This window comes from Micromesistius poutassou (genome assembly GCF_964030765.1).
Source record: "Micromesistius poutassou genome assembly, chromosome: 12".
Taxonomy (NCBI): domain Eukaryota; kingdom Metazoa; phylum Chordata; class Actinopteri; order Gadiformes; family Gadidae; genus Micromesistius; species Micromesistius poutassou.
The window spans coordinates 4890360-4904638 of NC_140282.1; the positions used below are offsets into that span (position 1 = coordinate 4890360).

Below are 14279 nucleotides of genomic sequence, written 5' to 3' on the forward strand. Positions count from 1 at the left end.
TAGCTGTGTGTAATACTAACCTTGTGCATTTGTAGCATACTGAAAGAGAAAACGCGTGTCCATTTTTACAAAGTATATTTAATAAACATTTCACATGGTTTATAAAAGAGTGCCTCTGAAAAAAATGTGATCACTTTTACTTACTTTTGATCCATTAACAGCACCTTTAGTATAAAGAACAATATAAATAAAAACATTTATTTCTCTGTGGTCTCATTGGTTTTCCAGAAATGCTTTTTTGAAATCTTGTCAACTTTTCAAAAGACAAACATTTTTTCCAAAATACATTGTTTAAGGTCCTTTTTAAAGGGCCAATACCGGTCTGGGTGATTTAAACAGCATCCTGTCTTCAATAAAACATCAGTTAGCAATACAATGTAATTTTGACCAATGAATCTGAAATTTACGTCCATTTAACAACTCTGCCTAAAAGCATTTAGTGTGCCACTAATGTAAATCAATGACAAGTGCTACAGTCCCACGCTAAATGCTCTTCAGCAGAATAGGTACAAGGATGTGAAGTTTGATCAACCAGACCGGTATTGTCCTTTAACAGTCATGTAGAAAGGCTTTAATGTCAAATAACACAGCTTTAGTCTGTCTCTTTAGTACTCCTTTTGTTGTGTGACTGATAAGTGCTACATCTGTATGGACAGCAACAGATCCTCTGAATGAATACTGCATTAGATCGCCACACTACAGTGAAGTATATAACGTGGCTTGGGTTTCAACTGCTTCTCCTACAACAAGGCTTACCTAAGTGCAGACAAAAAAAAATCAGTCCATGAAGAAAAAGGGTAAGTTTGGGCACCCATTTTGTTAATGTGTTGTGCTGTTGTTGCTACGCATTAATAAAAAAATAAAAAGTTTAACTTCATTAGAGTATTGTTTAACACTAGAGATGCCAACTAAGTGATATTGAATTATAACATCACAGAGCAATCGAAAGGTTTCAAGAAACTAAAAGTGCAGGTTAAATGAAGGACTAACATAACAGGAGTCTATGCTATAGCTTCTCTCACACATGAACTTATCTACGGAAGTCCATGCACCTATATCCCTCTCGCAAGAGATAAATGAGGCTTATAGAAAAGTATGTGCTAAATTTAAGGAAAAATTAAATGCAGACAACTTTTTTGTGAAGGAACATAGCACCACATAAAGACAACACATTTTTTTGTAAATACAAGAATAAAAAAGCAAATGGGACAGGAAGGGGGTTGGAAGTTACATGAATGTTTTAGGATTTATTATGCTATCAGAGGCAAATAGCCTTTAGAAATGTCTGATGCAAAAACAAATTATTTTAAATTCACAAATGTTTGAAATTTGAACACAGTTACCAATGAAATGTCACATTTACAAAATGTTGCATTTATTGTTGATCTACTGTGAAAAGGGCACAAAAGGCCAATGGTTTATCCCATCAAGGACTCACTGGGTTTTAAGTTGGCATGTGCCCTTACTTTGGACATACATATTCACAGTACCGATGTGACCATGAATAGAAAGGGACAAACTGGAACTAAACAGACCTTCTAATACCCACAAATGAGAATTGTTGCTTACTAAATACTTACACTTTGGGGCCTTTACCAGGTAAAATAATGTCCTACTTTAGAGCAACACTGACTTAGAAACGTTTGGACGATGCACTTTGGAATTAAACGTGCAGCACAATAAAGATTGGAACGGGTTGTGCTTGAAATAGTGTGAATGTTGCTCTCCATAAGGACAGGGTGCAGATCGCCCTGGGAGATCCTTGCTGGTTCTCTCAAACAGGAGAGGCAGTGGGACAGTTTAATACTCATTAAACATTTAAGAAAGGTCAAATAGCTGCCCTGGTTAACACATCAAAAGCACTGACGCTGGTTCTTTTTAACAACAACATCATTAGATAAAGTAAACAATAATGCATCTGACATGAGCAGGAGTACAAAATGAAGACTCAACATGATTTCTCTTGTATATTAAAAAAGAAAAAAAAGTCACCGGGGAAGGAGGACTGGAAGGAGTAGAAGGAGTGGAAGGAGTGGAAGGAGTGGAAGGAGTGGAAGGAGGAGTGGACATCTTGTGGAGGAGGCTGCCTCCTCGTCTTTCTTTCTCAACATGGTGTTTTTTTAGTCCATAAATCGCTGGCAGGCCTTCTTCCAGCGGCAGGCTGTGCACCACTGGTCCCTATGCTCGATGCCGTAAACTTTACGGCACTTTTTGGCCTCGCCGCGCACCCGCCTGAGGGAGGGGGGGAGGGGGGAAATGGTGTTATTTGAGAAATACATCAAAATACTTTATGAAATGCAGTGCTGAAAAAAACAACCTCTTGCAACCTCATTTATTCCAAATGTATTCAGATATTTTGTACTATGTACTACTATATCCTCTCATCTCTTGTTTGGTTTAAGGCACACACACACACACACACACACACACACACACACACACACACACACACACACACACACACACACACACACACACACACACACACACACACACACACACACACACTTTTTTACGTCATCTATAATGGCCCGTGCCAAGACCAATCCACTGGACACACACAGCTACATGTTTACATAACAACACAGCAGATGATCTCCTCTTTGAGCACTGACCTGGTGGGCCAGTGGCAGCGGGGAGGGGATGCACTGGCGGGAGTGGTCCTGGCGGGGGCACTGTGCTGCTGCTGCCACTGCTCTCCCACGCTGACAGAGCGCACTCGGAACGGTTTCACTGCCCCCTGAAGAAGACATGCCCATTGGATAGAAATGAGTCCATGCCCTACATACACACTCACCTCACCAGGCCAGAGAGCTACACGATAAGGCAAGCCAGTGTTGAAGTTTTATTTTATTTTCATATTTTTAACTGTAGGGCTCCCATGGCAACTATTAAGTAATGTATATATTTTCTTTAATCATGTGTATGTATGTATGTATGTATGTATGTATGTATGTATGTATGTATGTATGTATGTATGTATGTATGTATGTATGTATGTATGTATGTATGTATGTATGTCATTACATGCATGAAGCATGTTTTTTGCAAACATAAAAATGCAAGCATGAGCGTTAACATTTCATTAACGGTCTTTGTCTGATCTTGCTGCAGTGGCAGCTGCCCTGCCCACCTCTTTGTCCACGTGTTGTTTACCTCACTCTAAAAAATACCCTGCAGTTACCGCTGCCCTCCAGCAGATGGCAAAGCTCTGAGAGTGTGCAGGGCAACACAGTTATGGAAAATGTGATCAAATAGGCAGGGGGATTGCCTAGATAATATCCAAGACATCCCATCTCAGGGGCAACGGCTACAAATCAGCCTGCTTTTAACAACCAAACACTGTTTCCTTGGTGGACAACACCAGGGAACAACCAGAGTTGATATCTTTGCAAAGGCAACCACTGTTTTTATATGCTTGCTGGAATGCTCTGCAGTGAATTTAAGTTGTGGCCGAATGATTTGGAAAAATAACGATGGGATGAACAAAAGCCGCTTTGTTCATATGTGTGTGTGGGGAACGGGGGCGGGGGGGGGGATACAAGGGTTACGTACGTGCCTTGTGGAATTGAATGGCCAAACATATTAAGAGTACTTGCAGAAGGAACATTACCAATATATGTTTTGAGGTCAAAGGTCAAATGTAATGCCACTGTATTTTGCAGTTGTGGTTGGAGGCACAGCTCTACCCTAGGCGATTTAGGGACACAATTAGTCTATTTTTACACGTGCACTATGAGTTTACACACACTACTGCATGCTGATGCCTGTGAATTGGCCAGCACAACCATAGTATTATAAAAAAAAAGGTGCAAAACATATTTATTGCTTGTTTTGGTTTTAGTTTCTTGGCTCAACAGCACCAGGTTGGTTATTCTGACAGCTTTGACAGCTTGTTATTTTGACAGCTTTCTAATGTTTGTCTCCATGCCTGGTCTGCTTTCTGGGGTAAGGATACACCCACTGGGGGACAAAGGAGCAGGCTTACCTGTTTGCTCTGCAGGCTACTGGTGTTGGTCCAACAATGGGAGGCTGAGCTGCATGATGCTGGAGATACCTCAAGGGGAGGGGGAGGGGCCTAATGAAACCCATAAAAAAAAAAACACACCCATAAATCGCTGCTTGCCTTGTTTGTGGAAGGCTGTATGGGAGGCAGGAGAGGAGGGGTGGCTGTTTTTCCTTTATCACATGATAGCATGCGCTTATAGTCGCAAATCAAAACACGATCATCATGCGTTTCATTTTGCGTTTATTTTTATTTTTTAATCTCTGGTATCCCACCATTAAACACAGGAAATGAGAAGTAATTTTGCCTTGTGATGCAAGCGTCGATATCTTGAGAAAACCTTGATAGAAATATTGAATGGTTCCAAATTTTAACTGAAAAACGACAGTGAGACCCACTCCCCGTTCACTTCCAGAGTAAAAGCGTCAGGGCCGGATATCAACATTAAATCAGGCTAGGAAAACATAAAACAATTCTACTTTGATTAAGCATAAAGATTAAGGGCTATGGTGCTCAAAACATCTGATCAGGTCTGGTCTTGATTAGATCAGTATAGCAAAGATAGAGAATTCAAACTGAAACACCAAGTTAATGTGTTACACATTACAATTCTGCAACTCTTTTTCAAAGATTTGAAATAGGTAAAAAAAAAAAAAATGCAAAGTTGTGCAGAGTTGATTGATCAAAGCGCTTTTGTTAATTTATTTATGAAACAACAAAAATATTGTGTTAGTATGCAGTCACACATTGGCCCATGGCTCAGAAGACGGAGGTCCAGCCTACCTGATAGGAGTGTTCTGACTGGACTTGCCAGAGGCCTTTGCCAGACCCGGACGGGGCCGACTTGCTCAGAAGACTGGTCTGTTGGCACTCATCCCCTGGCTCGCCGCCGGACGGGGCCCCGTCTCCCAGGGGAGGGGGGCAAGGATGGGGGGAGGCCAGGGAAGGGGGTCGAGGATGGGGGGAGACCGGAGAAGGGGAGGAGGGGGCCAGCCAGGGCACCGGAGCCGCGGGACTGAAGTGGGACAGCGTCGGGGGGTGGGCCGGTGGTTCCTTCTGGTGAATCTCTGTGTAGTAGAAGTCCTCCTCGCTGCGGGAGCAACGCTCGTGCTCCCCGCCAGACCTGAGCAGCAGCAGCAGATGCAACCGCGTTAGATAACAGCGTCACGATACATGGACGTGTAGAGATCCGACCGAAGTTTGAAGTGAGTGAGTGAGTGAGTGAGTGAGTGAGTCTCACCCGAGGTGCAGTGTGCGCACGTGCCGCTTGATTCCCACCACGGACGTGAGGATCTTCCCACAGCTGGGCCACAGACACCTGTAGGCCACCTTCATCGAGTTCTGGTGGATGACAGCGAGTTGAGTAAGGATGTAAGAAATCAGAACAATTACGTTTGAATACACTGCCCAAATCTCAAAGTTTTTTTGACTGTTGTAGAGCTGGCAGGATACACTTCTAAACAATGTTATATGTTATACCCATTGCAGGATTTTTTAAATTAGGCTGTTGTTTAAGACAATGCAGGGTACAGCAGTTTCGGTTGGAGGCCCAGTCTCCTGGGCAGGTTTATAGACATCGGACTCCTATCTGAGTCCGGTAGTAGTAGTAGTTCACCACGTCACATTGCAAATTCTGAGTCTTGAGAAGAAAAAACAACGTTTAAACTGTTAAATAAAGTGCGCACAATGCTGCCTAACATTTCCCCTTCCGTTTTGATTGTTGACGTCTTTGTTGGGCGCTCTTTAATGATATTACCTATAATACTTTTGTTATCGTTTATGATTTGCTTGGTGGGTACTTATTTACTTGAGTACATGTTTGCACCCCTAGAAAGGAGGTAATCAATATAATAATAGTGCCCGTGATAGGCTTGCGCTTCGATCTTTCTCTCGTCTCCTCACCTTGCGTTTCCTCTGTGCCGGCTCCTCAAACAGAACCTGCTCCAGCTCCATGTCCAATCCCTCGTCAGAGGGTGTGACCAGGCCACTATCTGCCTCAATGATTGGTGGGGAGGGGGCAGGGCTTCCGTTGCTATGGCCAACGCTCCAGTAGCCACTGCTGCCACTGTCTGAGAGTTCCCCGCCAGCACACTCCATGCCGAGAGCTGATTTTCATGACACACACACACACACACACACACACACACACACACACACACACACACACACACAATTATCGTAATACCCATAAATGGCTACTAGCCACAACTGTGACTGTTGACACACTCCTTATATTAGGGCTAATGCTATTACTACTACAGCCCTGAGCTTACCTGCTGGTGTGTCCGTTTGTTTTGGGCTGTGGAGCAGAGGGCTGAAGGACAGGCTTGTGAGGACCATGGCTGCCATCATCTCATCCATATCCACCTCCTCTGCACTCCTATGGTTAGAGGAGAGACTGCAAAGCTGTTAGTATTCAGTCAGTAACCAGAGAGAGAAAGAGAAAGCTATGTTGTTGTGTGTTGTGGCATGCTGGATGGTAAGAACACATCAGCTTGGCACAACCACTGGTCATTTTAGATGAGAGCAGATTTTATGCAACGATTGACCATTAAAATAGACACGAGGGATATGAATAACTCAAATTGTTCAGTCAAATAATCAGTGATTGGTATGAACGAATAATCGAATATTCGATCATGTCCAACAAATCCCTTCATATTTTAAACACACCCTTCTCCTAGTAGAATAAAAAGTATTGCACATTGAATTGAGTTTTCCTGTATTAGGTCACAAGCACTTTAAAGGGGTAGTTCAGGATTTTGGACATCGGGTCTCATTTCCAAGTGAGCCAGTGTGTTATTTATCATTGGAGACCGTTTTCAACACTTTTCATTCAGTCCTTCTAGTTGCAGAAATCGCTGGTGCTAGGCTAGCACAAGTCGAGGGGAACTGCTAGCCTGCCAATAAAAACAGTTTTACCCACTCCCGAGGCAAACCAATTATAATGCCCGACTATCGACGTAAATGTCTGTGTTGATAGAATAGTGTTAGAAATAAACTTACCCTTGCATCGCATTGCATTTAGTTTATAATCCCTGTAGTTGGAAGCAAGCTACGGCAGCAGGGGACTGATATTACCTGGAGTTCGCTTCTCTGTTTACCTTCTGCTGTAGTGAATTGATTGCTACACCGGCGCAAAGTGAAATCCCGCCGCTGCTGAGAAAGTAGTCCCCCAAAATGTAATGTGATCATTGCGATACAAGGATAGTTTTATTTCTATATTATATTATTCTATCAACACAGACATTTACATTGATAGTCGGGCATTATAATTGGTTTGCATTGGGTGTACTTTGGAGTGGGTAAAACTTGTGCTAGCCTAGCACCAGCGATTTCTACAACTAGAAGGACTGAATTAAAAGTGTTGAAAACGGTCTCCAATGATAAATAACACACTGGCTCACTTGGAAATGAGACCCGATGTCCAAAATCCTGAACTACCCCTTTAAGAGGAATATAGTTTCTGTCTCTGATTAGCAGTGACGGTATAAGAACACACATTCTTTACTCAAGTAAAAGTAATAGTAATAGTTGTGTTGTTGTTGCTCTGATCAAAGTAAGTACTGATTCAACTTCTTTACTTAGGTAAAAGTGGACATGTACAGGCTCTGAAATCTACTCAAAAAGCATAAAAGTAGAAATGAGCCCCTGATAGTTCTACCTGCAGTTTTTGTGCCAAGCTAACTGAACCTCACGTCATATTAATATCATCCGAAGACTGTTAGGCCATTCTTCCTTGAAATACAATAACAAAAAAATATACTACTGAAAAAAAACATTAACTCCGATATGCAATCAGTTTTCAATGTCAGCAGCAAGACTCAAAACATTATGATCAAAACGAGAACAGACTTCAGGTCTAATTAAGTCTAAGAAATTCCCTAATCTCCGTGGAGTCTCCCTCTCTGTCGTGCGTGATATGCATCGATGGATACACCAAGGGATTGTCTTTTCTATGCATCATTGTCCCATCCACGAAGGACTTAATCTGTCTTAATGTTTGGGAGACGTGAAATGATGCAAAATAAAAGAATAAAATAGATAATTCCCCTCAAATGCATTAAAACTACAGTAAGAAGCCTGTTTTGAAAATTTAAGGAGTAGAAAGTACAGATATTTGTGTTGAAATGTAGGGAGTAAATGTAAAAAGTTGTCAGGAAATATATTCTCAAGTAAAGTATAGATACCTGAAAACTGTACTTGAGTATTTGTACTCTGTTACTTCCCACCTCTGCAGATTAGAACAGTGAATCTATCGAGGGTTGTTTATAGGGCTGAACGATTAATCTAATTCAAATCGAAATCACAATGTAATAGAACGCTATATGCAAATCCCAAAGGCTGAGATTTAAAAAAAGAAAACCTTTGTTTTTTTTGTGATTTGTTACCGTTACTGACTGGAGATCAGTAAGATTTATATATATATATTTTTTCTTCTTTTCAATAGTTAATAATTCAATAGTTAAATAAGATGATAAGATGTTATAATATCAATTAAAACTGCGCGCAGTGATGAACGGGACCTCGCACCGGCTTGCGGCCGCGTCATGTGCCGTCGTAACATGTGTGCCCGTTGTAACATGTGTGCTGACCAATGTAGAAGCAGATGAGATATATTCCCTAGGAGGAGTTTGTTCAAATACAAGGCGAAAAAGACCCAAAATGGCCAACTTTGACGGCACGCCATGGACACGCCCTTCAACGTACAGTCACAAATAACACGGCGTTGGTCGAGCACCATTTTTTGACTGTACTGACCAATTGTGAAGCAGATCCGATAAATTCCCTAGGAGGAGTTTGTTCAAATACAAGGCGAAAAATTGAAAATTGCCTCAGAGAGTGCAAATGAAAAAATATAAATTTCTGACTTCCGGTGGGTTTTGGGGCATGGGTCCAAGAGGCTTTTCTGTAGGTATTGCCACATTGTACGTGCATACCGAGTTTCATACATATTGGTGAAACGTGGCGCAGGGGCTGCTTTTTAAAGTTCCTGTAGGGGGCGCTACAAACATGACAAACGCGAATTTTGGTAGGTGAGCTACAGGCACCAGTTTACACGTGTCCTGTGAATTTCATATTCATTCAACTATTACGGTCTCCACAGAGTGATTTTGAGCCTCTGGCGGCCATGTTGTTTTTTAAATCGACTTAATTTTTGGTGAGCAGTTAGAACTTTGGTACTTAACGGCCATTGAGTTGGTCCCGCTCAAATCAAACATTGCATCTATGAACTGTGGCTATTTTAGTAACGGGCCACGCCCACTTCGATGCCACGCCCCATTTGAAAAATTGTTGACTTAATCTTGTTCAGAATTTGATTCTGAACAACTTTAGTAGAGGGGTCCAACACCATAGGAGTCCAATTAATGTAGATATGTGCAATTTACTATTTTTGGGGTGAAAAACACACCCCTTTTTGAACTCAATGGCTCATGGGTACTTTCCACTTTATTTTACAGACTAATCCTTATGTCAGATTGAAGATAATGGGCCATCGATGATATGTGCCAAAGGAATTTTGTCCAAGTCCAAAAACCTGGGATCCTTGGGGAATTTACTGTTTTTAACTAAATTCAAAATGGCGGGAAATCTGGCTACCGGAAGTACTAAGTTAGTACTGCAAATTTGCTCATTATGAGGATATGCATATGTGTGCAAAGTTTCATGAGTGTAGGTCAAACCGGTGACGAGATATGCTTGTGTAAACGTTGAAATTTTGGCATAGTTGGTATAGCGCCACCTAGGAGCGAATGTGAATTTGACGGCTAGAATATCAAATTTTACAGCCGTCCCACAAAATGCACCAAGAAAAAATGAGTTTTCGAATATGTGTAGGGGGGGGAAAATGCAATCGAAGTCGACTAAAAATAAGAAGAAGAAGAATAAACACGAGGGTTTCAATAGGGACCTTGCCATGTTTGGCTCGGTCCCTAATTCATCTCAACACATCGGCCTGGCCTAAAGGAAAGAGCAGTTTATATGTTGACTGCTTCCAATGTTGTGTTGGTCATACTAAAGAATGATTTATTGATTTTTTTGTGAATAATACAGAACATAAGGAACTTAATAAATTGTAAAAAATCGCAAGCGCAGTATTGGTCAAAATAATTAGATTCAATTAGATTATTTCCCCAAATCGTTCAGCCCTAGTTCTTTGAGCTGCGTTACTTTCTGCTGTTTCAAATTAAAAAAAAGATACATTCCAAATCATGAACATGTGTAATTTCAAGCGCCACCGGCTTCTCTCACCTCCTGGGGACGTCGATGCACGAGGAGACTGTCCGGGCTCTATCCCCGGGATGGGCGAGGGCGGGGCAGGTGGAGGTGGAGGGGGACGGAGATGGGAAGAGGTGGGCGGAGGGAGAGGTCCACACGTCCTCCGTCTTCCTCAGGATGTGCCGGGCCTGGTCGGGCAGGAACACGGACACCTGGTTGTCCACATGGTTGTGCTGCTCCACCACGCCGGGGCACTCGCGACTGCCACAGTGCACATACACCTAGGAGGCAGAGGGGGGAGGGGTTAAACTGGCAGCATGCATTCATTTTATTTCAGCCGGCCGAGGCTAAAGTCCTTTGCAGACAAACTTGTCTCATGATCAATGAGGATTTGAATGAATCTATTAGTTCCCCAAAAATTATACTATAGCAAATATATATATATATATATGCAGTCCAAATCCCAGCAAGTTTTCGGTTCCTCGTTTTGTAGGCCCTTTTTAGTTTTTAGTACAAAAGGGAGAAAAAAGTCCTCAATAGATTCTACAAATGTACACATAATCAGTTTTGAGCTGTATTTTATGCATTCTATGTACGTCACACCCAAAAAGTAACCAGACTTTAGAACGGCGGGGAGTCACAGGGGAGTTACCCAGCCACGAGGTTGGTGCAGTAACAACCCTCTTTTGAGTTTCGCTACGTCATGATTGTGCAGCGGCAAATGCTTTTGTTTTAACATTTCAATATATACAGCTCCAAAAGTTTTTCTCTTATAATATTTATGCAATCGTTTATGATGGTAATGTATGGGTAATGTATAGCCATGTTTACTCAAGTACTGGTTTGCACCTCTAAATGAGACGGGACATCATATTTTATATTAAATCCGGCCCTCCTCGCTGACTTATCACACACAATGTTTGCATTGCTGTCACGTGCAGAGATGTCCACTTTTACCAAGTTACAAAGTCTTGGAGGTGAAGCAAGTGTCGAAAATAAGTTTAGCTAGGCTTGTGTTTGTGTGTTTCCTCCTCAATCAGGTCATTTCATTCTACCGACTTTGCAAAACTATTTTGTTTAGTCTAAGTTCTTTAGTCTATATGAAGCTAAAATAATAGATGTGCAATGTGGACCCGTACCATATATACTGACAGACAGACAAGGTAAGCGCTGGTTAGACTTCTACAACTGCGTAATGCGCTATCCAACTGCGTAACCACGGAGACCCCTTGAGCCCTCATAGTTCTCTGTCGTGGTGCCGGATACACAATGCAATGCAATGCAAAGTCAAACCGGAAAGTCAAAACCGGAAATTATGTTTTTAGAGGACCAATCACAGCCCTTGCCGTCTCCGTTGTCACTTGACGGAGTGACGGACACTTAAAAAATATTTCATGCAGCCGGAGACAACGGAGAGGCTCTCTGACAGGCTCTGCGGCGACGTAGAGGGCTCTCCGTAACCGATGTACAGCACTTTACACAGGAGTAAAAATTTGGCTATAGTCTCACCTTTTGTCCGGGGTGCAGCTTTATCTTCCCCAAGGCTGTGGCTGGTCCCGGCCTTGTTGCCATAATGACCGGGCTAACGCCTCCTCCCTCCTGGTGGTCACCTCCCTCCGATGGACAGGTGGTGCTCACTAGCGCCCCTAGTGTTGAGCGCTTCCCCAAGCGGATCTTGGGCAGCATAGCTGTCTATCTGGCCTGGAAGTCTATCTTGTTTGTTTGTTTGGTTGGTTGGTTTGTGCTGTTGATGAAACAGCGCCCTGCAAGATACTCTAATTATCACACGGCAGATGGAGCAGTTTCTGGAGGAAAGAAGGGGAAAGAACACACTATCAGGTTGGCGACTCATTGATGGCTTTTGAATTACCGCTGTTTAACTCCCTTGCATCATGTATTTCTGGATGACATGAACCAAAACAATATTCTGTGTACGGTCTCGTACACAGAGTAGTCTTTTCCCTAAATGAGGGGTGAAATTCAGGCCACACGGACAGTGTTGTGACTCTCTGGTTCTACGGAAAACACTGCAGTAATTTACAGTTAGGCCCAAGGGGGGGGTGGGATCTGGTGGGCTGAGTGCCCCTATCCTGTTACCCATTAGGAGTATAGAGACTTGATGGGGTGGGATTGGATGGGGGGGGGGGGGGTGGCAGAGAAAGCGGGAGAGGGGAGACAAAGGTTGAGTGAGAGACATTAAAGTGAAAGGGAGGGGCGAAACGGTAACAGTGAGGGCTTGGGTTCCCCTGCGACCCCTCCCCCATTTACACCCACCCCCCCTTTGAAAGTTCCAGTAGGGAGTGAGTAACACAGCTGGTACGCATGGCAACAAGCTCCTTATCATAGAACACATCTCCATGTTTACACATGAGTTCTAACGACATACAGTATATTACACACTTCCTTCCGATATAGTATTACATATAACACATAATCGTTATGCATTTGTATCTTATACTCTCTCCATGCAGCCTACCAACTATTTGCCAAAAATTGGAGAAAAAGAAATTCGAGATACATTAGGATTTAAAAAATTAAATAAAGTTTTTTTACTGTATTCGATAACGCCATATTATAACAACGTATAACATTTGGTGAGACTACTGAAGACAGTGTTGTGACCGATCAGCAACTGCAATGGGTAACTTGGCTTGTCCTTTGGATAAACAACTCCAGTGGGCGGGTCTAGCCCCTAGCGGCCAACTCTGAAATACCGCATGCCAGTACTGAAGGCTACTGTCCATTGTGTTTCTCTTTACAACAAAGTGAGAGGCCACAAAGAAATGTCACTTAATCGGCATGCATGACACACAATCAAATCACAAGAAGACAGACATGCATTCAACAGTAAATTGACGACATGTGTGTTGAACGATCATGAAGTATATATGTTTCTCTTAAAGTTGACAAAATATTGTTGTTTGAACCAATAAATGCACATGCAGCAAATATACTGTAGATCTAAACCTGCAAACGTAAACATCCAACTGAGCAATGTCTGACATATAAAAAAAACATTACTCATATAATAGGCAAATAGTGTGCAATGAATCGATACATTATTTGATATAAATTATTTGTATCATTGGTTAACTGTTACAAGGCTATAAGTTCTGTCAACCAATAGTGTAGAGCCTCTCAAAATATTTTAGCTTGAGAGGAAAACGCATGGTCGTTCGTTTTCTTGAGTACCTTTAGCGTTAAAATACCCGAAGCTAGTAAATAATGGCGTTTCAATAGGTCGACTCTCTCCTTCGCTCGAATTCATATCACAGTGTTCGGCCGGCTTTTCGACGTTATAAACCAGGAGACGCATAGAATTTTACAGAAAAACAACCCCAAAGTTCCAATGCATTTCGTGCACTCACCTCTGTCAATGCGTGCACACACCCCCTTCCACAGACTCGCTGTGACCGGCTGCAACTTGAAATGCTGCTTGTTTTCTGCGCCCGGAGATGTGGGCAGAATGGAGGAAACAAAACCTGGAGCAGATTTCCACGGCGGAACGGAACGACTTGCTATCTTATCATAAACAAAAGGCTTTCTGCACAATAACTTGCAATAACACTAACGACCAAAACAATTCACGGAGCTAGATGTTCATAACATAACTAATATTATTATTAGTCGTTCGCTTATTCTTGCAATGTTCTTCGGTTCGGTGAGCAGCATTGTGAGCTTCTCCTGTCCGCGTTTTCAAGTATGTCTCTCCTCAACGGTTTGCAGTACTTGTAGTAAACAAGTGACCATGTGGGAAGGATATCAGCGCTCATTGGTTGATTCCTGGCTTCCAGCGCACACACCCCACAAATATAACTTGTTTACAGAGTTGAGGTTGCGAAAAGCCCACAATAACCATACTGCAAGTTAAAATAAATTGGCATCACCGGCAATGATGAAGTTGTTTTTGCGTAATGTGAATGATTATGATACAAATGCACGGATATATGGTCGTCGTAAACGCCGTTGCCATACGACCCAACCTTGCACCTTAGTGTCTATTGTACACACATCGTGCGTTCTGATTCAACAACATAGGCCTACTCCGAAAAAA

General features: G+C 42.4%; 1 protein-coding gene across 2 annotated transcripts; it reads right to left on the reverse strand.

Moving 5' to 3' along the window:
• Positions 1–60: 60 nt before the first annotated feature.
• On the reverse strand, positions 61–13927 carry znf395a (zinc finger protein 395a). Of its 2 annotated transcripts, none has more exons than XM_084476565.1 (10): positions 13594–13927; positions 11735–12030; positions 10259–10506; positions 6280–6386; positions 5909–6111; positions 5247–5347; positions 4790–5129; positions 3989–4078; positions 2616–2740; positions 61–2232 (listed from the first exon to the last, which is right to left on the reverse strand). In XM_084476565.1, exons 2-10 carry the CDS (start codon positions 11909–11911, stop codon positions 2121–2123), a joined length of 1503 nt encoding a protein of 500 aa, XP_084332691.1. In that variant the 5' UTR covers positions 11912–12030; positions 13594–13927; the 3' UTR covers positions 61–2120. The 2 variants fall into 2 exon arrangements, with proteins under 2 accessions (XP_084332691.1, XP_084332690.1); XM_084476564.1 differs by having other exon boundaries at positions 6280–6404.
• Between the last annotated feature and the right edge of the window lie 352 nt (positions 13928–14279).

What these genes read in the sequence shown, in the direction of transcription:
- znf395a (XM_084476564.1), bottom strand. Translation starts at nt 11,911, where the DNA reads ATGCTGCCCAAGATCCGCTTGGGGAAGCGCTCAACACTAGGGGCGCTA. An exon ending in TGCATCGACGTCCCCAGGAG is followed by an intron (nt 6,405 to 10,258) that starts GTGAGAGAAGCC and finishes ACAGCTTTGCAG; the next exon opens with TCTCTCCTCTAACCATAGGA. An exon ending in GTGCGCACACTGCACCTCGG is followed by an intron (nt 5,130 to 5,246) that starts GTGAGACTCACT and finishes GCTGCTGCTCAG; the next exon opens with GTCTGGCGGGGAGCACGAGC.